This window comes from Sceloporus occidentalis, unplaced genomic scaffold, assembly GCF_023333645.1.
Source record: "Sceloporus occidentalis isolate IW3139 unplaced genomic scaffold, rSceOcc1.0.p SCAF_8, whole genome shotgun sequence".
NCBI lineage: Eukaryota > Metazoa > Chordata > Lepidosauria > Squamata > Phrynosomatidae > Sceloporus > Sceloporus occidentalis.
The window spans coordinates 47,953,895-47,976,032 of NW_028316988.1; the positions used below are offsets into that span (position 1 = coordinate 47,953,895).

Here is a 22,138-nt window from a genome sequence, read left to right on the forward strand (position 1 = left end):
TGAAATTGTGTGTGGCAGTCTATCACGCAATAATGTTAAACCCCATGATTGTGTTCAGCTTACTTCCAATTTCCCTTGTCTGATAACATCCATGGTGTCCTTGGATGGAATGGAATGGCTGTAAACACTCAATGAAGCTCTGTCAATTGATGCAGTATATTTTGGGCTCACTTGGAGTAGCCATTAGGAATGCTGGAAATATGAAAAAGAGAAAGGTGGGACTCATGGGTGATAGATTTTTATGGGGCATTTGATAATTTTTCACGAGTTAGAGTAAAAGAATGGCAGGATTTTCATTAATGGAGGAATGCGTACTCTGGCAGCAGGATGAGTAGTGATGGTGGCTTTGACTTCCTCTGTTGCTATGTGCATTCAAGTCATTTCTGACTTATGGTAACCCTAACACTGGGTTTTCTGGGGCTGAAAATGTGTGACTCGCCCAAGCTCACCCAATGGGTTTCCAGGACCAAGCAGGGAATTAAACCCTGATCTACAGAGTCATAGTCCAGTGCTCAAACCGCTATACCACGATGGCTTTGTCTACTTCCTCACACCTTAAAATTTTCCATCAGTTGTGACATCTCTCTACAATCATTCTGAGACTTCTGAGTACAAAAAGCTAGCTAAAACGGTAGTAGTTTTCTCCTCCTATCGTGATGGGCAATGGCAAAACTACCTCTTTTACATAAAATACAGAAGAAAAATGATGCTCTTGAAATAATTGCCCATTATGACCCCTCGAAACCAACCTATCATTACGTCTGAAGGTAATGTCCATATCATTTTGTCTATTTTCAACAAGTCTATGAGGAGGGTTAGGCTGAGAGTGGACATGATTGCTCTGGGGTCATTTACTAAGCTTTATGATAAGAATGAATTTCAAATGAAGGCTTCCCACTGCTACTTTGACACTCTTAATTACAATATAACACCACAGTTCTTCTGTTTATTACCTTTTTAACCCCATCTTTCCTCACCATTTGGGTCTCATACAATAACTCAACTAATTTGGAAGAACGTCTGAGTCAAGATCTCCCAGTGAGCTTCTCAGTGGCTTTAGTATTCTATTAGAAAAGTTTTGTTTCTGCCTTTTCCTTCTGAGTTGTGAGCCACTCTGGGCTCCTGTGAGGAAGGGGTGATTGAGTTTAAATCAAAACAAAACATGGGAGTGTAACTGAGTTTGCAAATGTTTCTGGGAAGGTAACGCTTAGGATATGGGATGTGATCCTTCCTGCAGCACAAAAGCTCTCACTGGACATTTTCTTGACAGATCTGCAATGGATCACAGAGAGAGAGACTCCACCAGAGAATTCAAATACCAGAGTCCAAGTTCGCAAGTCACAGAACGCTCTGAGCACCAGCCATTCACAGCTAAGTAAGGATGAAGAAAAGCAAAAGCAACCATCTTGGTCCAAAACTGACAGCTGAGCAGATTTATCAGCATGAACTAAAAATAGTGGTGGGAGGGTCACCACTGCTGTGGGGGAAATTCAGTAATGAAAGCAGCAGAAAATGGGTTTTTTTGGGGGGCAAATTGGGCATTGGACATGCAACTGAGAGACCATGTGCCATTCTCACCCCACTTGTTAGAGATCCCTGAAAGAGATCCCATTTATTCTACAGTCAGCTTCTGTTTTTGTGGGGGATCCATTCTGGACCACCACCACCCGAAAATGGAGACTCACCGATATTCAAGCCCCATAGGCTTGAATGGGGTGCATGCCCGCAAGTGCACACAAGGTGAACGCCGCAGGGGCATGCCCCATTGAAATTTATGGAGGTCTCCGTGAATATTCAAGACCATGGGTCTGAAATCTTCGAGAATGGAAGGGCAACTGTAGTTCCAAATGCATTACGATATAAAATCCAACCGTTACTTTGAACTGTTTTCAGCCTTCAGTGGTTCTTTGTTAGGAAGATAATTAAAACAAAATATGGCAATTGTTTTTGTATTAATTAAACTGTTGATTTTAATTTTATGTGGGTCACAGACCTATGGAAATACAAAGGAGTAAATACAAAACCACAGCCATGTTCACGGTGACATGGAAGGATATGAACATTTCTGGGTGCTGATACAAAGACTAAAAATAACAGTAATGGATTTATAGTTTATTATGCACAGTCAATACTGTGGAAGGACTGGGGGACCTAGAAAGCAAGCAAATTCAGGCACTAGTTCATCTAACATATAACTCTGTCTCTGATAGGACTCAATCTTTGACAAGGGATCAGAAAGATGCTCTCTCAGGACCAAGATACAATGTGCCATCTCACTTTGACAGTGATGAGGATGTCCACTCCAAAAGGTAAGGACCAGAAAGGGAAAGTCGTCCCTTGTTCTCTTCAACAGCTTGATTTCCACAATGTCAGGAACATGTTCCACCCCTCTTACAGAAAGAGCCCAGTTTCATGCAAAGACTGCATACTTTCAGAGATGAAAATAGTACTAGAATATGCTGTGACTGCTGCTGAACTGTCAAAGAATAGGAAGCCAAGGTTTCCATATGCAATATGGTTGCAAAAGCTAATAAAGAACCAAACAACTGAGGAGGAACAGACAGAAGGTCAATCTAGTCAAGCATTCTGTTTCCATAATGGCCAACTACTTTCTCGGTGGGTCAACCAGATGTCCAGCAAGAAATTAGTGTAAACCATGCCCTCTGACCCAGGAATGGCCCTAAGCAATTACTCATTAGCAACAGTGGTGTCTCTCCACCCAAGTTGCTTCTCTTGAGCTTCAAGCTCTATCTTGTTGGAGGACAGATTTGTGTATCCCAACTAGCCTGTTCTGTGCCTCCTAAACTAGTCTTCTGCCTTCAGATGTGATGGAGGACCCTCTCCCATTATTAGCATTGAAGTAGAGCTCAATTGCCTATCTAGTCACTTTTAGAAGGAAGCACCATTGGCCTGGCCTTGCTCCTGCTTGCTCTTCAAGAAATGGTACTGATAGTGTAGGTAATGTGTAGCTGTCATAAGTCATGACTAGCAACTATTGGTTGCTTTATTGTCTGTGTATTGACCTACCCTCTGAATAGTATTTGTTTGTTACTATTGTTGAAAGTGACACCATCCCAATGCTAGATATTAAATGCAGACATTAGGTCAATAGGGCTTTTTGTTTGCATCATCCTATGTCAGTCAGCAAATATCTTCCAAGAGGGGAAAAAATAGTGAGAATGGCCTCTGGAAAATTCATCAGCTTTCTTGTCATGAATCTGTGATGAACATTACATTCATTGATCATGTATTCATAAATTCATAAATCTAAATTATTTAATTGACAATACTGTTGTCTGCATGTTTACATTTGAGTTAATTGCTACTCTTGTTTCAGCCTTGTCAGTGATAATAATTACTGGATTCATAATCAGTATAGAGGCAGGGAAGATATATAGGCAGTTTAATGGCTGGGAAAAGATTTAGGATGCTGACTGAGAATGGTCTCTTCTGTTGTTGCAGGTCTTTTTCTGGGTTTGAGAGGAAAACCACACATGAGATGGCAGATGAAAGCCCAAGTGACACAGAATACAAAAAAGTAGAGGCTCACCTGGCAAAGTAAGAATGCAAAAGCAAAAAGAGAGAGAGAGAGAGAGAGAGAGAGAGAAGGATCCCATCTTGTCTGCTCATATAGTTTGTACAAGGTCTCAGACAGGGGACTTCTCAACAATTTTTGCACCAGTTAAATCTTGCTTTTATTAAATATTGACCCTTTGTTGCTCAGTTGTCTCTAGATATTATTGCACAAACTCAAGAACATTTTTTCACACTCGGCTTAACACTAACTCTTGCTTCATCTTGCTTACTTAGATAGAAATACATAGGACTGAAGAATATTTGGCATGAATGTAAAATATTGGGAAACTTCAAAACACTCATTTATCCTTTCTGCAGTCTTATAAGGTGCACCAACATTATTCCCCTATTGCAAATTGTGGGATTAAGGAGCCTGTGAGCACAGCGGCTTGCTTAAAACTGCCACATAGTGATGTGGACTGAAAATTGAAATGGGTATCATGGAAAGCTTGCTCCTTCCAAATTTGAGCATCACCTTTGTCATTGTTATCAAGAGACCATCATTGTAATCAGGAAAACATACAGTGTTCTGTATGGAAGGTAGAATACCAATGTGGTCCTGACCACAGTCTAGACTGATTTAGAGTGTGGTCAAGACCACATCGGTATTCTACCTTTCATACAAGACAGTTGCTGGTTACAATGATGGTGTCTAGATGACAATGACAAAGATGATGCTCAGAACTGGAAGGAGCAAGTTTCCCATGCTTTTGGCTGGGGATGATGGGGACGTTGTAGCCCAACACTAAAGAGAGGCCAGAAGACTCATCTATATGGGCCCACTTTTCTGTCATCCTTTGAACAGGTCTGGCTCGTGGTCCAGTGAAAGCAGTCTTAGTACCAGTGGAACTCAACCCGAACTCTCAAGAGCTGCTAGAAGAGATGAATCAGAGCTAGACACTGCCAGGTGAGTAGTGGAATCAACAACATTTACTCGACTGGTGGGATAGATCTGGAGTAAAGCACATTTTTGCACATAGAGAACCTTTGGAAGCCTTCCCTTGACTAGCATAAATGCAGCAAATTGCAGCAGAGATCATGGGAATGATAGTCTCGTTTCTGACAGGGAAAGCAACTTGATCAAGTTGTCTACAGCACCCACTGTAGTCTCTCCTGCCTATAGTAAGTGATTAGGTCTAGGCTGACTGAACCACTAGGCAGCAGATACCAAGGGGAGCAATATCAGACTTCTGGTCATTCTTCGTCTACATCCAGCCATTTATTGGCATATGGAGCCCCATGGCCTGTTACTTTCAAGGGGTGGTGGTGGTGGACACTGAGTTTTGATGTAAGATTAAAGTACCAGCCCATTTCACTCCTATAGAAAGAAGTGGGCAATAGGAATCATCTTGTTGTCTCAGACTCTTGGCTATCTTGGCTGAACGGGACCTTTGCACAAGGACTTGGGAATGCAGTTTTAGGTTGAAGGCAAACAGGGCTCTTCAAGTAAGGAAGACCAGCTGAGCCTCTGTAGTTGTTCAGTCTGCTGTCCATATACTAATAGTTGGTGGGCAACTACTATTCTCCTTTCTCTTTTATTTAAAGTATTGTTTTCCTGCTCCTAAAAAAAAGTCTTTTGAGTCAGCTTAGATACAGTCAGTATGAAGTAATCCATAGTTTGTAGTTAAACTGGACTTGGGTCAGACAAACAGAGGACTCACTGAAATAGAGTACTCTTCTTTGACTTCCTTTAAATGGAAGTGTGCCTTCTGTAAAGTGTAAAGTGATGCAGAAAGTAAGATTCAGCTATCAGTCTGTCTGAGTTCTATATGTGGAAATGAACAGTGGGGATGGCATCTAGACCTTGGTTTCAGGCACCAGAATGATTTAAACCTGCCCTTCCAGAACCCTTAGTGACACAGAAAGTGACAGGCAGATACTTTAAACTGATTTGTATATACTCTTCCTTTCTTTGTCAGGTCCAGCTCTCTTTCTACAGAGAGTGGTGATGCTACTCCAGAGAGCCATCAAGGAGAGAATGGGTCAGATGTAGACACAGCAAGGTAAGAAAGCCTGGAAGACTGCATTTTGCAGTTCCACCTTCCAAGCTAAAGCCTGCTAAAAAGCTGATGGGAGTGCATACTACTGATGTTGATGAGAATGCATTCTCTGAAGATGCCGGCCACAGATGCTGGCGAAACATCAGGAATAAACTCTTCTCGAACATGGCCACATAGCCTGGAAAACCCACAAAAAACTATGGATGCTGGCCATGGAAGCCTTCGACTTCACATTTTTATAAACTGTTTCCTCCTCTCTTTACTTTGCATCTGTTTAAATTTGTCTGCAGGCTTCTTGTGCTGGCAAGAAAACTGGCATGTTTACTATTATGTGGAATGACACTAGTTGATATCTAGAACCTTAGAAATCCAATTTCTCTTGATCAGTACTACTTCTGGAATATTTAGTTTGTGACTCCCTATAGCCCATCAGCAATATGACTAATTTTTAACAGTATTTTCTTGCTTTATAGTTGCATTAATTGTTGAACTATAATCCTAAGATTTTTTTATTGTTCTCAGTCCCCTTTTATTTTTGCATCATTGAGTATTGTGACAAATAGGACTCCATCCTATCCATTGACAATGAGTTAATGGGAATGCTGAGGAGGATGTGTCCTTATAAAAACCTGTTCTTTGCAGAGTGACAATAAGTATTCTGTTATTAGAACAATTGTGTATGTGCTGTGTCTTATTATAAATAATACTCTCTTTTGATATAAAATTTAACTAGCATTTTGGTAGTTCATTGAGTTATATTATGGAGAGTTGTGCCAAAGCCCTAGTTAGGATTGGATTGGAGCTTGGAAAGATTATTTTGGGGGCATTGGCCATGCTGCTGGGGGATTCTGGAAACCATAGTGATATATCCGGATTGGATATATCATGTCTATGGTGACTTATTTACTTCTCTATGCTGTTTTGTGGGTTCATTGATCTTCTACTTAGTTCTCAAAGGTGGATGCTGTGGGCTCTTAAATCTCCCCAAACAGTTTCTTCAGCTTCCAGATATACAAACGTACATTCTTCTGATCTGAATTCATTTCAAATAGCCAAATATTCCTATGTAGCATCTTGGCTCAAGGAAACACTCTTACTGAGCATGCTCTAGGCAATGCATCTCATTTGAAATTTTGGCTATTTGTTTTCATTCCTATTGATATTGCCTTTCATATACTTCCTTTCTTATACATGGCTTCAATTCACTTAAAGTTAGTTCTGATTGCTACATTGAAAACAATACGACTTGAATGGGTTTTCATTGACCTTTCCCACTTTTTCCTATAAGACTTAGCTGGATTGGGGCCATTTTTAATGTTTTACATCCCTCCTTTCTGGAACCTATCCTTTCCTTTTTTTGATCTGGCATTGGTCAGATACATTATCCTTTATCAGCTTTCTATTTTAATCCTAAATCCATTTTATTTGGGTGCAAGACCCATTGATGTCTATGGAATTTGCCCCTAAGTATAATGCTTCAGCCTTTGTTGGCTTGACTCTTGTTCCTCTTTTAGCATTATGATAGTTTGCAATTCAACAAACTATTTTTCTCTATAAACCCAACCATATGATGTGGGTTTTTCTCTTCAGCTTCTTTACTCTGGGGAAAATATATATCTTTATCTACTATTATTTATTAATACAGTCAGCCCTCCACATCTGCAAATTTCACTTCTGCAGATTTGATTATTTGCGGATTTGATTAATATGTTCTGTCTAGGAATCCCTAGGTCCTCCAGAGAAATTCTGTTGGAAATTGACCATAGAGTTGTGCTGGAAGACCTAGAGATTGCTAGAGAAAACATTTCTCTAGGCATTTGTAGGTCCTTCAGCATGATTTTGTGGTCAGCTTCTGGCAGATGTTGACCATAGAGTTGTGCTGGAGGACTTAGAGATTCCTAGAAAGGTGTTCTCTCAGGTTCAAAAAAGTATTGTTTTTTATTTGGGGGTGTTCCATTTTCATGGGGCTCCTGTGCCCCTAACCCCAGCAAATGTGGAGGGCCAACTGTACATGCCAAGTCTTCCAAACCAGCTTTAGTTTTGGACATGGTCAATATAATTATTCTCCATAACAAACATGGTGCTACTGAATTTGTTTCCTGCATTACAAGGAAAACAAACTCTCCATGTGCGTGGATTAACTACTCATGTTAATCTTATTAAATAGCTAGCGCAGTTGTTCTCAGAGAGATTTTATTATATGACTACTAGAATTTCTTTTAGACTCTCCAGAGGGGTTGCTTATGGGATGCCAGAGGCAAGTCATAGGATGCCAACCTATCTGGGCAGCCCAGTTTACAACCCCTATGAGAGTGGCCGCAGCAGGACATTGTCATTTCTGGATCGCCGAGCTAAAAATACCTTCAGAGCATCAGAAAGTAGTCGTGGGATGTCATCATACCTGATCAACCAACCATACAACAGGAGCATGAACTATGGAATAACATCACACCCAAACAACCAGGCTTCCAGCACTGGAAGGTACAGTGACCAAAAGATGCAGCAAGAAATCTCTAGGAAACGGGGCGGCCATGAGTCCAGCTTAACAAAGGACGGTCCTCTGAAAGGCTGCCAGAGGGAAAATCTTTATTTGAAGGCATTCTCTGCCTTAAGGGCTTTCCATTTTAAATCTGGTTTAAAAATAAAGAACCCCAGTCTTTGAAGTACAGTCCACATCCATTTTGCCGCACTTACATTTCTAATCTGAATTTACTGATCATCATCATCTATCAGGCTTATTATAACTCTTGCCCAATTGTTCTTCTTGTCCCACACTTCTGGATCATTGGCTGATCTTTCTGTGAATATCACCTCCCACATATAATCTTTGAACAGTAACAGTTCTAGATTGAATTTTCCATAGGGGTAGTACTCACCATTCAACTACAGAAAAATTGAAATTTGAACTATGAGATCAGGGTTTATTTTTTCCCTTTCCCTTTGCTGCTCAGCATAAAACATTTAATGCCTACACACTTTTGGCCCCCATCTAAGTCTTGTGTATCCAAACGTCTTCCATATTACCACTGCAAGGCTGTCATCAAAGAATGCCCTCAGAGCACATGTAGAAACTGTATGAACTCATATGTGTTGTGACTATATTTGCCTTCAAGATTCTTTGGACCTCTGCAGCAGTTTGTTTTAGGCAGGCCCAATTATACATATCTATAGACTTGTTATCTAAGGGGAAGTTGTGTGGAATGCACAAGAATGAAAATATACACAATGTGGATTATCATACAGGGGTGGGACATCCTTGTCCCATCTCTGTCCTGTCCTTCCCACATGAGTGCGAAGATTATTACATGAAGTCGTCATTATTGCATCCATGACACTTTCTTATTGCACAATCGCAATAAGATTTTCAGATGACGTCACACTTATCCCTTCCTTCTCCTGCTCTTGAAGTGGCATGGCTCCATCAGTTTGTATTAACAGAAATTCACATTAATACATGACAGGGCCACGGATGGGACAAGGACTGGATAAGTGCAGACGTGATAAGGACAGGGTAAGGATGGGAACGATTCCTCCTTACCCAGTGTGATAATCTCCAATTGGAAAGCAACACATATTATGGTAAAGCTTCATAAATAGTTCATGTGGACAACACAAATAATTAGTTAATAAAGGAAGGAAGGAAGCCAAGAGTTCTAGTATACAATGGGTTCATCTTAAAAGGAATGTTGTTGTTGTTGTTATTCATAGAATCATAGAGTTGGAGGAGACCACAAGGGCCATCATGGAGTGGTGCTTTGTGCATGGGACTACAACTCTGGGGACTAGGGTTCGAAACTCCACTGGGCCATGGAAACCCACTGAGTGACCTTGGGCAAGTCCCACTCTCAGATGAAGGCAAAGGCAAACTCCCTCTGAATAAATTCTGCCTTTCTGTTAGGGTTGCCATAAGAAGCAACGTGAAGGCACAAAAGAACAAATAAGGACTACATTTTATCTGTGAAACAAACTCACAACGCTCCAGTGAACAGGCAGGAAATTCTGCAAACCACCAGCTAGCCTGCAGCACGTACAAGCATGCATAGAAACCTGTACACATAGCACACACAGTATTTTAACTCCAGTATCAAATAGGAGCCTGTAACACTTTCACAGTTAACTTTACACTTGGCATACTCACAACTAAAGTGGAGAATGTTAGCTGGAGAAAGGATCCGCTTTTCTCTGCAATAAAATATGGCAGCTTGAAAGCTGGGAAAATTCATTATCTTTGCAAAGTGAGTCTCTAGGTTACTCAGAACTCATGGTATAAACTAGGTAGTGCATAGAGTACACAAAACCACAGTATATGGGAGGAACCTTTGAAATACTCAAATGGAGTATACACAGTTGATTCAAAAAATCCCATTCCTCTGCTTTAAAGATTTATTATTTTACTTTATTTCTGGGATTTATATCCTGCCTTTCTTCCAAAATGGGATTCGAGGTGGCTTACAATAATTTCAAAAGATAAAACTGAGGCATTAATTGCAACTGTGAAAATATAATTAAATAATCCTAATATTAAAATGTACGTTAAAAGCAGCATAGTTTAAAACCATTCTAGAAACAATAAGATGTCATGTCATCTGTTTCTCACTCTTTTGTTAAAACTGATCTGTTTGCTAATAATATCTTTTACTTCCTAGCAGGACCTACTACCCATTCAGAGATGGCCCAGGGACCGATTCCTCAAGAAGCCATAGGGTACCTTTCTACAAGGACAATTGTGATACAGACAACAGAAGGTAAAGACAGAGTTGTAAACTGCTGTGTGTATGTGTATAATTCACTCATATGCTACTGCCACAAAGATCAGCATCTAAGGCAAAGGTTAAAAATATGCTCCTTTTTTTCTACATGCAGAAGCTGGCTGGACTCGAAGTCAGCATGGCCCATCTCACCTGAGGATAGCAAGCTAGGTTAGAAATGTCAGAAGGCAGCATGCAACAAATGCCACTTTGTCATCAGAAAGAAGGAAATGGGCACAGGGAGTTTGGGAGGAGCAGCTCAGGGAATCTGCCGCTGCTGCCCAGCCATATCTGTCATCTAAGGCAACTGCCTTGCTCTACCTAATGGTAGGGCTGGCCCTGCTTCCAAAGATTAACCTTCAAACAGTGTTTGGCCCAAGGTGTGTTTAAGGTGCCCATTCTAGCTCTTGCAGGTGGCACTAAATTTCTAAACAGTTATTTGTTTATTTGTATCGTGTTTTTCAATATCCCCAAATGCATAATGAGAAGAAGAAACAAGAACCTCACAACATATCAAGTGAAACATAGTACTGACAATCCTAATGGTAAAATAAGTAAATACAAAATAAGAATTTCAGTTCAATTTTGGATAGAATGATACAGATTAACTGCCTCCACCCAATAGCTTAAAGCCAACAGGAAAGGCAAGGAGGGTAGCCAGAAGGGATGTTATGCTACATGCAGAGAACAATCTCAGTCTTGTTGTTGTTGTTGTTGTGTGCCTTCAAGTCATTCCTGACTTACGGCAACCCTAAGACAAACCTATCATGGGACTTTCTTGGCAAGGTTTGTTCAGTGGAGGTTTCTCATGGCCTTCCCCTGAGGTTGAGAGTGTGTGACTTGGCCAAGGTCACCCAGTGGGTTTCATGGCCAAGATGGGAACCAAACTCTGGTCTCCAGAGTCATAGTCCAATGCTGAAACCACTATCCCATGCTGGCTCTCACATCTATCTACTCAGGATACAAATAATATCCAGAGGATAGGTTATCCAAGGAGAAACTACAATGTTAGATTAGGAATCTTAGCCTAGCCTAGTGCAGGAGGTTTGCTACGTGGAGGAAGAATTCAGCCTGAAGTCCAAGATTGGACAGTCATAGGAACCTACATGATTTGTCTGTATGTTTGGTTCATTCTGTACCTGTTTATTGAGACTTGAATGGCTACTCAGCAAACAGGGAATGCACAACTACAGGGGGGCAATCTCACATGGCAAGAATGACATACAACTCAAATGTCTCCTCCTTAATGGTGCCGTCCCTTCACTGCATTTCCTCCCTCTTACTAGGAATGTGCTGGGTTCAGACAAGAAAGCCACAGATGCTTCCTGCCAATTTAAGAGCCCTTCTGGGTATGACTCAGACCCCGCCACTTCAAGGTAAAGAGTGGAGGATGGCAGAGGTTGGGGTAGACCATGATGCATGACCCAGTTGCCATCACAGCCAGTATGGGGCTGTTGATATTCAGCCTTAACATTTATACTAAAAAGCATGAAACAGCTGACATATTTCCACACCCTCAGTCTATGCTCTCGGCAACCCTGTGAGATTGATTAATATGAGAAGGATGCTGAGTTCCCCAGCTAGGGTCCACAGGCACATCTAGACACATGTACATATTGTCCTCCCCATTATGCTAACCCCTAAAAAATTTGGCACCATTTTGTTGGGGAAAGAGACATGTGAAGAGAATCATCCTGGAGCAGGACAACTGTGCTCGAAGCTGTTTTTCCAGCTGCTGGGTGCATGATTTAAATGAGCAAGATGGTGCATGGGGATGAGAATCCTCTTGCACAATTGCACTCAAAGAATCCTAAGAGTTGGAAGAGACCACAAGGGCAACGCAGTCCAACCCCTTGCCATGCAGGAACACACCCTCTGTTTAAAGACCTCCAAAGGAGACTCCACCACTCTCCGAGGGAGTGTGTTCCACTGTCAAGCAGCCTTTACTGTCAGGAAGTTCTTCCTAATGTTGAGGCAGAATCTCTTTTCCTTTAGTTGCTCTGGGCCCTAGTCTCTGCAGCAGCAGAAAACAAGCTTGTTCCATTCTCAATATGACATCCCTTCAAATATTTAAACAGGGCTGTCATGTCCACTCTCAACTGTCTCTTCTCCAAGCTAAACATACCGAGCTCCCTAAGTCCTTCCTCATAGGGCATGGTTTCCAGGCCCTTCACCATGTTGGTCACCCTCCTCTGGAAACGCTCCAGCTTGTCCACAACCTTTTTGAATTGTGGTGCCCAGAACTGGACACAGGATTCCAGGTGAGGCCTGACCAAAGCAAAATCCAGTGGCATTATTACTTCCCTTGATCTACACACTATATTTCTATTGATGCAGCCTAGAATCAAATTGGGTTTTTTTAGTTGTTGCATCATACAGCTAAACTTACTCCTGACAACTATCAGTAGTATGGTTTAGCTAAGAAAGATAGAACACAGAGAAAGTCAACCCCTACCCCAACCCTAGTCTTCCGCAATTAAACAACACATCCAAACTTCTGCATCTCAAGTTGTTTAGATAGTATGCATGTACGTATGTATGGAGTGCAAATGGTTATGTGTTCAGCTGTACATGCCTATATCCCCTATCCCCTACTTTTAGTATTACATTGCATTGACCTTCTCCACACTGTCTTCTCTGAGACCAATGTTCCTTTCTATTTGTCCATAGCAAAGGCCTCCTCTTTGTAAAAGAGTCAGTCAACAGCACGGAGTTATCCTCCTCACCACGTTATAACAGGTAATGGGATGCAATATGGAAGAGACGGGTCAATGTGTGACGATCCCTGCTGTGCATAAACAGGTTTTATGTATTGATTAGTCCATGGACTAGGCCTGGGGGGGTCCATCCCCCCACCTCTGAAGCCAGGCTTCCTTGTGCCAGTTTGCACATTGTGATACCCAAAATGGCTGCAAAACTGGAGTAGGCTCTCAAGGTATCTCTCCAGACCTCTTGGCATAGAAATGGTGGAGAAATGCATGGATACAGGAAAGAAGATGTAAAACAGGTGGGAAAACCTTGAGTTGTTTGGGACTGCAACTCTCACAGTCCCCTACCATTGGCCTTGCTGGGTGGAAGTCATGGGAGATGTAGCCCAAAACATCTGGATGGCCAATACCTCCCCTTCCCTGATGTAAAGACTTGTTCAGGAGACCTAACATCTGGGGGAAGCCCTAAGATAAGAAGAACCCTGAGCGAGATGTGCCCTCCTTGTCCTCCACTCCATGGTCAGCTTTGCAGGGTCCTCCAAGGGAATATGGGGCCTGGGGCAAGTTTAATGTTGGGAGGCCTCTTGCTGTAATATATAAGGAGCCACATATGCGTCTACAAAGCTGAGGACCACATGGGAGGATTATTGGATGCATGGTCTACATGTGAGAAATCTTGCCTGCAGCTAATTAAGCAGAATGATTATTTCGTTTTTCTTACTTTAAGAAAAGGGAATAGCAATCAGAGCTAATGGTATGAAGGCCTAATGGTAACATCAGAAATGTTGGGGGATTTCAAATAGTTTCCCCCGTTTTTTCCACCAAGGGAAAAAAGTTAAAAATTGGGGGGGAAATGGTTTATGGAATATTTTCTTTTAGAATGATAAATAAAATGTTTCGGACAAAGTGTTCATATATTTACCTCCCTCCTCCAAATTATTTCTAAAAGCTACCTAACAGGAAAACTTCTATGTACAACTGTCTTTAAAATCCATGGTCTCAGCTTCCTTTTCTCATGCCTTTTTATGGGAATGAATGTTTATGTCTTCTTGATAATATGGAGGACTGGAGGAGAAAAAAAACAATTTTCTCTGTTTTACTAATGTTAATGGTTTTTGTTGTTTCTTGTTTTAATACACTGGCAAAACAAAGAGGTTCCATACTGTTCAGGATCCTTTCTTAATGTTATTAACTTTATTTAAACCTTGTCTCTTCTCCAAAACTGGGACTCAAGGTGGCTTGCAAATTAAAATGAGTACTACATAGCTAAAACCATTTTAAAATTCAACATTAAAATAAGATTAAAATATCACATTGTGATAAAAAAATTAAAAGTAAAACAATACAATTAAAATATCCTCTGAAAAGTCCTTTTTATCATGGTGCCTGGGGCAGTTGTAGTTTATTTGCAGCAAAAAAGAAGGCCGCCGAAAAGTTTTCATTTGCAATCATTGTCTGAATAAACTGTTATTTCTTCTTGTGATGAAAACTGAACAACAACCAAGAATCCTCATGAGCTTTTCAGGGGCTCTTGAATGCAGTAATCTAGTTGTCTTTTCCCTCTTCCTTTGCTAGTCGCAGCATGGTTGACTTATCTGAACTGGAGAAACTAAGCTACAGCACTTCCAGCTATCTGAATAGCAGCCACCCAAAAAGGTAGGGGACTATGTCATTTTGCTCCTGATTCAGGTTCATATGGGAAACCTTCCCGTCTAGAAAACAAATAAGATTGAAGAAGATCATTATTGCACAAGAAATCTATCCCCTTGAACAGAACTACAAGTGTCTTGAGTGTTTTATCTATATATTGATAGCACTGGAATCAGATTTAATAACTGGGATATAGATTTGTACCGAGCCAACGTGGCATAGGACGTTATCAGACAAGGGGAATTGGAAGTATAATCCAATGGCAATCCGAATGCAATCATGGGGTTTAACGTTATTGCGTGATAGACTTCCACACGCAATTTCGGGCAATGGGAAGTCAGTCCGAACGCAATCATGCGGTTTCACGTTATTGCATGAGAGGTGATCACACGCAATTTCGGGCAATGGCAAGCTATTTTCGGGCAATGGTATGTCAGTTTGAACACAATTCTCATTCATGTAAATTCGCTGAACTAGCGAATTCACGTGAATGCGTTCTGGCCCCACTTTCTTTTCAATCGAAATTAAGAGAAATTCCTCCCGTGTGATAAACTCCATTGTGGTTTCAGTGTTGGACTGCAACTCTGGAGACCAGGGTTCGATTCCCTGCTCAGCCATGAAACCCACTGGGTGGCCTTGAGAAAGTCACATTCTCTCAGCCTCAGGGGATGGCAATGACAAACCGTCTCTAAACAAATCTTGCCAAGAAGATCCCATGATAGGCCTTATGGTCACCATGTCAGAAATGACTTGAAGGCACCACCACAACAACAAATACAGGTCACCACACCATGTGGCTTATGGGCTACAACAAGCCATTGGTTCTATCCTGCAAGGAAGTTCGATTTTTTCATCTTTATTTGAAATATTTATATCCCATTCTTCATCCAAAAAAGTTCCCAGTACTATTTGCAGATCCATAAAAACAAGACATCTCTGTCCTCAGGCTTACAGTCTAGAAAGATAGGATGCAAAGGGGGAAAGCGGGGTAGGAGAAAGAGAACAAGAAAGCTCTGGCACCGATACTTAATGGCATATGGTTCTTGTAATGACCATATGTAATGCAGATGTAATGGCTATAAAGCAGCCAGATGTGTACCAGACTCTGTCTTTGGGCTTCCATTAAAAACAAAACAAAACAAAACAAAAAGCAAGTTGAACCTGCCAGCCTGGAGTTTGCATGGCATTTGCACTGTGTAACCTTTATAAGACATTCTGTACAGCTGGCCCTCTGTATCCATGGCTTCTGCATCCAAGGCATGAAGATATATAGATATATATGTTCCAAAAAGCAAGCTTGATTTTGCCATTTTATGTAGAGGGCACCATTTTACAGTACTACACTATTGTATATAATGGGACTTGAACATCCATGGATGTTGATATCCATAGATGGTCCTGGAGCCTCAGCAGACACCAAGCACCCACTGTACTTGAATGGCCATTTTTCAGGACATACATGGATTCTTCAGCTCTCTCTCTCTCTCTCTTTCTGTTGTGTGCCTTCAATTCATTTCTGACTTATGGCGACCTTAAGGTGAATCTGTCACAGGGTTTTCTTGGCAAGATTTGTTCAGAGAGAGCACGCCCAAGACTTCCTCTGAGGTTGAGAGAGTGTGATGTGCCTAAGGTCACCAAGTGGGTTTCAATGTTTGAGCAGGAATTTGAACCCTGGTCTCCAGAGTCATAGTCCAACATTCACACTTGATCTCAGGTATGCACACATTAAATCATTCTATACCTTGTACAAGAAGCCAGCTGGAACTGTGGCAACATTTGCTGCTGGGTCCTTGATGGAGACCCTGCTTGCTTGACTCATGGCTTCCTTTCTTTTTCTTACAGGCCCTCTGAAGACATGTGCACTTACTGTGGCCGTGAAATTCGCAACTGTGCTAAGATAACCATTGACAAACTCAAAATCTGCTGCCACGAATACTGTTTCCGGGTAAGGAAATGACTAAGCAAGAGAAAGCTAGGAGAGAAAATGAGACGAAAGCCTTGTGCATAAGAAGAGCCCTTGGGCTAGTCTAGCAGTTTGTCTCTACTGTGTGCAACCAAATATATGAATTACACCCTCTTACTCTTTTACTAGGACCAATCTGCCCGCCTGAGTACAAAATAATCAACATTATTAACAATCAACAGTCAATATGATTTTATGTTGAACAAGTGTATGTATGTTTGTGGGAGAAGCAGCATGTAGAGAACCTGTCATGTGGGGAACATAGTGTAATGTAGAAAAGGGTTAATGTTACAATTAAATTTGAAATGTATCTATTACAATACAAAAGATCAAATGGATTGTGTGTGATTGTGGTATATATGTTGTGGGGGAGAGTGGCCCATGTTGTCACAGTGTACTGGGCCCACAAGAAGTTGAAGTTTGGTTCCCCTATCTCCAGAAATGTGTCAACAAATATTGTACAGTCGCCCTCCATATCTGTGGATTCTTTATCCACGAATAAAACTATCCAAGAGTTGAAAAAATTCCCAAAACACATACATTCCAAAAAGCAAACCTTAATTTTGCTATTTTATATAACAGACACCGTTGTACTATTCCATTGTATTGAATGGGTCTTGAGCATCCATTCCTGGAATGAAATCCCAAAGGAGACCAAGGACCCACTGTATTTCTTTTTTCCGTCTTAACCCTGTTGTGTGTATGTGTGTGCATGCCACAGCCATTTCGGACGTAATAAAACCGTAGCTTGACTCTTACTGTCTTTCCACAGTGTGGAATTTGCCACAAGCCAATGGGAGACCTCCTGGATAAAATCTTCATTCACCGGGACATTGTCCATTGTGATAAATGCTATGAGAAGCTCTTCTAGGTGAGTGGAGGTTTTTTTCTGGAAGGAAATAAAATGTAGTAGAGAAAAGAGTAGGGAAAGGAGTTGAGGAAAGCAAAGTTCACCAAAGCAGCCTTCTTCTCCAATTAAGTTTTGTCAACAAGAGCATGTTGAAGTTGCATTTCAAATGTAACACAACAAGTGTTAACAACATTCCTGGTTTGGGCATAATGAGAAAGTCATGCTTCTTATTTTTCAAAATTAGTTGTAAAGTTTATTTTTAGAGGAATTTGGATAGATTTTTTAATGTCATTTTTCGTTAAACTATTTGAAGGATACTTAAATGGTTAGTGAAAAGCATACATGTTGCCAGGATGGGTGGCCTTGGAAATAATAGAAGAGCATGTCAATGGCAAAATGTAATGGTACAGATTGCTAGAGGCTGTGCTTGAAGACAGGCATCTCTCACCTTGCACTATCCAGATGGGTTGGGCTACAAATTCCATCATCTTCAACCAGCAGTAAGATTGTGAGATTGGTGTACATCTGGAAAGTGCCAGGTTTGGAAAGGCAACTTAGACTCCGCAAAGAACATATGTGAAGCAGCCAGCAAGAAAATATGGCACTTGCAGACAACACTGTGAACAAAGTATTATTCAAAGACATTGGGGTTTATCTCACTGGAAAAAGAAGCGGGATGTTAGAGCTATACTCCTGCCAATATCCAGTAAATATCGCACAATAATGCAATGCTTTTCACACGATGTTGCATGACATCATCATTATTGTTTGATTGTCCCATGAATAAAGCAGCGCTATTTTGTCACTTTATTCACTGGATAACTATGGTTATATTGTCGCCATATGTATGTTATGAGTGTGTAGGTATGCTAGGTGACATAGGTATGTGTATGTATCCGTATCTCCCTACGGATCGAAGCGGGTTACAACAAAAGAAATAAAAATACATAGCACGATATAATAATCAATACATATGTGCTTTTACTTTATAATTGTCTTATTTATGTATGTGCTTTTCCTTTATAATTGTCTTTATTTTGGATAAAGATTTGTAATAATAAGAAAAGAAAGGTTGGTAAATTCTTCTCAGTGACGAATTTTGATCTGTCCCTAGGCTTGCATTATCCTTGTGGCGGTCCATTCTTGCCCATCTCAACTCTCCAATTTTCTCCTAGGACTTCCTGATTTGGAAGAACAGAAAGAAGCTCGCTTGCAGCCTTGCAGCCAGTGATGCTCCCAGTGCCTTCGGACCCAGAAAACGTCCTGCCTCCTCTCAAGTTACTTCTTTTCTGCCATCATTTCCCAGGGAAAGTGATTTGCAGCCATCCATGGTGCAGTCACACCATTGTAATGTATTTCGCCCTCTCTTCTTGCATTAGTTTGTAAGGAGTACCACTTTACCTGCTGCAACTCACGGTAATCCAGCCCTGTTCTCTTTGGACTTTATCACACCTGAGGAATTTCTCTTAACTTCGAATGAAAAGAAAGTGGGGCCAGAACGCATTCACGTGAATTTGCTAATTCAGCGAATTTACGTGACTTCAAATTGCGTTCAAACTGGCTTCCCATTGCCTGAAAATAGCTTGCCATTGCCCAAAATTGCATGTGATCACCTCTCACACAATAACATAAACCCCATGATTGCGTTCGGACTGGCTTCCCATTGCCCGAAATTGCGTGTGGCAGTCTATCACACAATAACGTGAAACCCCATGATTGCGTTTGGATTGCCATTGGATTATACTTCCAGTTTCCCTTGTCTGATAATGTTCTTTGTCTAAAAGCTAATTTCTAGATCAACACCCCTGTCCCCAGGTCTTCCTTTTTTGACAGTAATGGGGGATGTTAAATGAACCCCATCCTCCTTGCAAGGGATACACACAGACAATATCCTTTGATGGCAACCCTTATAAACGGCTATGTTCTGGCCACCTTTCCCAACCCAGCATCCTCTATAGAAGTTTTGGACTGCAGCTCCCATCAACATTATTGGAAGAGTACATCATTAGGATGACCTGATCCCTTTGTAAAATTGAATGAATGAAGCAAAGTGAGCGTGCAAGTCAAGGCTTAAAACAGAGGCAACCTCCGCATTTTTTTGCAACTCTCCAATGTTTAACTCAGGTCACAGGGACTTGACTCTTGTCAGACTGTTGAGGAGGCAGGTGAGATCCTGACCATTTAAACATACATACATACATATATATATATATATATATATATATATATTTCAAGTTATATATTTTAGACAAAGAAACCTTTAGTACTCAGCTTCAAGACAAAGGGGAAAAAATTAATGTTTCAGTTTGAAATGATTATACAGTGGTCCCTTGGTATCCGCTGGGGTTTGGTTCCAAGATCCCATGGATACCGGAATACATAGATGCTCCAATCCCATTAAATACAATAGCACAGTAAAATGGCGTTTCTTATAATCAATGGCAAAATTACAGTCAGCCCTTCTTATACACGGATATTTTATACACGGATTCAAGCATCCATGGTTGGAAAATGTTCCAAAAAAGGTATAAATTTCAAATATCAAACCTTGATTTTCCATTTTTATAAGGGACACTATTTTGTTATGTCATTATATTCAATGGGACTTGAGCATCCACGGACTTTCCTATCCATGGGGGGGATCTTGGAACCAAACCCCAGTGGATAACAAGGGTCCACTGTATATAAAATAGCAGGCCTATGTACTTGGGAAAGGCTTTTTGTTAATCATTGATCAATGTTGACTTTCAAGGCTGACCTCCCTTGCGCAGACTTTCACCTTTCCAGGTCTGAAAGCCAGTACTTTACCTTTAGCGCATTTACCATACAAACAACATTTCCAGAAGCAAACTGAACCTATTGCTTTATCCCTTCATTGCCACATACCTTTGCAAACTGCTTTAGGAAAAGAGGAATGCTCCTTCTTCCTCTCTCTCTTTCATTTTTGGTCCATGTTTTTGCTGATCTCTTTTCACTGAAACAAATGCTTCAGCTCATATCCGGTTCCAAATAAAAATCGTTGATTCAATATATCTCTGTGATGTAGTTCATGGTATTTCTAAAACCAAAGACTGAAAGACATGCAAGAAGTTCATATTGTAGCATAGAACGGAGTATCATTTTTCCACAAAGAAGAGGGATTTAAATAAATAAATAATACCGCTATTTTAAAAGGTGGCAGCTATGGAAGGTGCCAAGGGCCTTGTTCCCACTGCGTTTTAAACCGGTTTGCAAACAGGTTCGAATTGGTTTAAATGACTCTGGTTCGCACTGTAACCGAATTGCTGAAGCGGTTTGGAGAGGGGGGTCCCATAGACCCATTTAACCAGTGTCTTTTTTGACGCTGTTTCCCCCCCGCATCTTTTTTACCAAACTCATTCAAGGCAAGTGTGAACCAGATGAGGGTTGGATTCGATTTCACGAATCGGATTTAGGCGCTGCTTCCATGCAAGTGTGAACCAGACACGGATCGGAATCGATTTATGATGACGCCAGACGAGCTTTTTCTGTGGCACCGTGAAGCGGAAATGGTAACCTGTGTCTGATAACGCTTCTACCTCCCACAATCTCTGGGACCAGCGCCAAGCGGAAGTACGTAAATGCGATTCCAGTGATGGACAGATTAAAGAATAATAATAGCATGCTGGGAATGAAGCAATTTAAAGCGATGTATTAGTCAATGCGAACCACAAGCGGGTTATCTATCTCAGCAAACGGTTCAAAGAGAATGGATTCATACGTCGGTGCGAACCACAAGTGGGTTATTTTAATGCCAGAAAATGCGATCAGGGCAAATCTAGTGTGAACCAGGCTCCGATGTCGGATCGATCCATCGATTCGGATTATAGACCAACCCAATTGTAAGTGGGAACGCAGCCCCTCAGTTGCAGTCCTTGGGTTCCTAACCCTGGCCTTGCCTTTTTACCCTTGAGAGCCCTTCCTAGACCTGATACTGAAATGAAAATGGAGGACATCATGACCCAAGGCAATGCAAATCCATGCTCAAAATGGAGGACACTTTTGGAATTCCTCCTGGACAGGGAAGTTGAAATGGAGGACATGTCCTGGAAAAGGAGGGCCGAGCCGGGAGCACCCTGCAGCTCCCCAATCCTTCGCACGCCGCAAAGGAGGCACCACAGAAATGTAGGACTTCTCTGAAAGATGTAGGACAACTCCCCCCCCCCCCAAAAAAGGAGAAGCTATAAACCCCAGGAATATAAATCCATCCTTCTTCGTCCTCTTCAAAAGGGAAGGCATTTTTGGGACCCCTCCTGAAGAAAAGGCTAAAATGTAGGACGGCGTCCTGGAAAAGGAGGACTTTGATACTTGCAGCAATTCGTTTCCAGACCTTCCTCCCTAAGACTTTGGCCACGCCCCCTCTCCTCCAGGCCACGCCCGCAGGCCACGCCCTTCTCTTCCCTGCTGCTCACCTAGTCCGCTTGGGCATCTACTGCGCATGCGTACAGGAGAGGGAGCGAGCGAGAGGACAAGCGCGCTCTTCGGCAGTCAGGCAGGGGCGTGGTTTGTTTGCTTTGCTTTCCCCTCCCTCTTTCTGATTCGCCAATCCCTTCCCAATCCCCCCTCCCCTTTATGCAAATATAACAGTAGCGGCAGCCAATGAGACGGCGGAGTTGGCTCGCGCG

General features: G+C 41.6%; 1 protein-coding gene across 6 annotated transcripts in view; it reads left to right on the forward strand.

Annotated features, from left to right (window-relative positions):
- Positions 1-20,391, forward strand: part of ZNF185 (zinc finger protein 185 with LIM domain) — a 61,101-nt gene extending 40,710 nt beyond the window's left edge. For 2 of the 6 annotated variants that reach the window (XM_089536557.1, XM_089536560.1), the window contains 12 exons: positions 1,271-1,375; positions 2,211-2,309; positions 3,463-3,558; positions 4,382-4,483; positions 5,496-5,579; positions 10,223-10,321; positions 11,611-11,700; positions 12,995-13,063; positions 14,608-14,688; positions 16,525-16,627; positions 17,418-17,516; positions 18,671-20,391. In XM_089536557.1, coding sequence (XP_089392683.1) covers positions 1,271-1,375; positions 2,211-2,309; positions 3,463-3,558; positions 4,382-4,483; positions 5,496-5,579; positions 10,223-10,321; positions 11,611-11,700; positions 12,995-13,063; positions 14,608-14,688; positions 16,525-16,627; positions 17,418-17,516 — 1,027 coding nt within the window. In that variant the 3' untranslated portion in view covers positions 18,671-20,391. Of the gene's footprint in view, positions 1-1,270; positions 1,376-2,210; positions 2,310-3,462; positions 3,559-4,381; positions 4,484-5,495; positions 5,580-7,787; positions 8,058-10,222; positions 10,322-11,610; positions 11,701-12,994; positions 13,064-14,607; positions 14,689-16,524; positions 16,628-17,417; positions 17,582-18,670 lie in introns of those variants that run through there. The other 4 variants (XM_089536562.1, XM_089536559.1, XM_089536561.1 and 1 more) reach the window with 4 other exon arrangements.
- Positions 20,392-22,138: the final 1,747 nt, after the last annotated feature.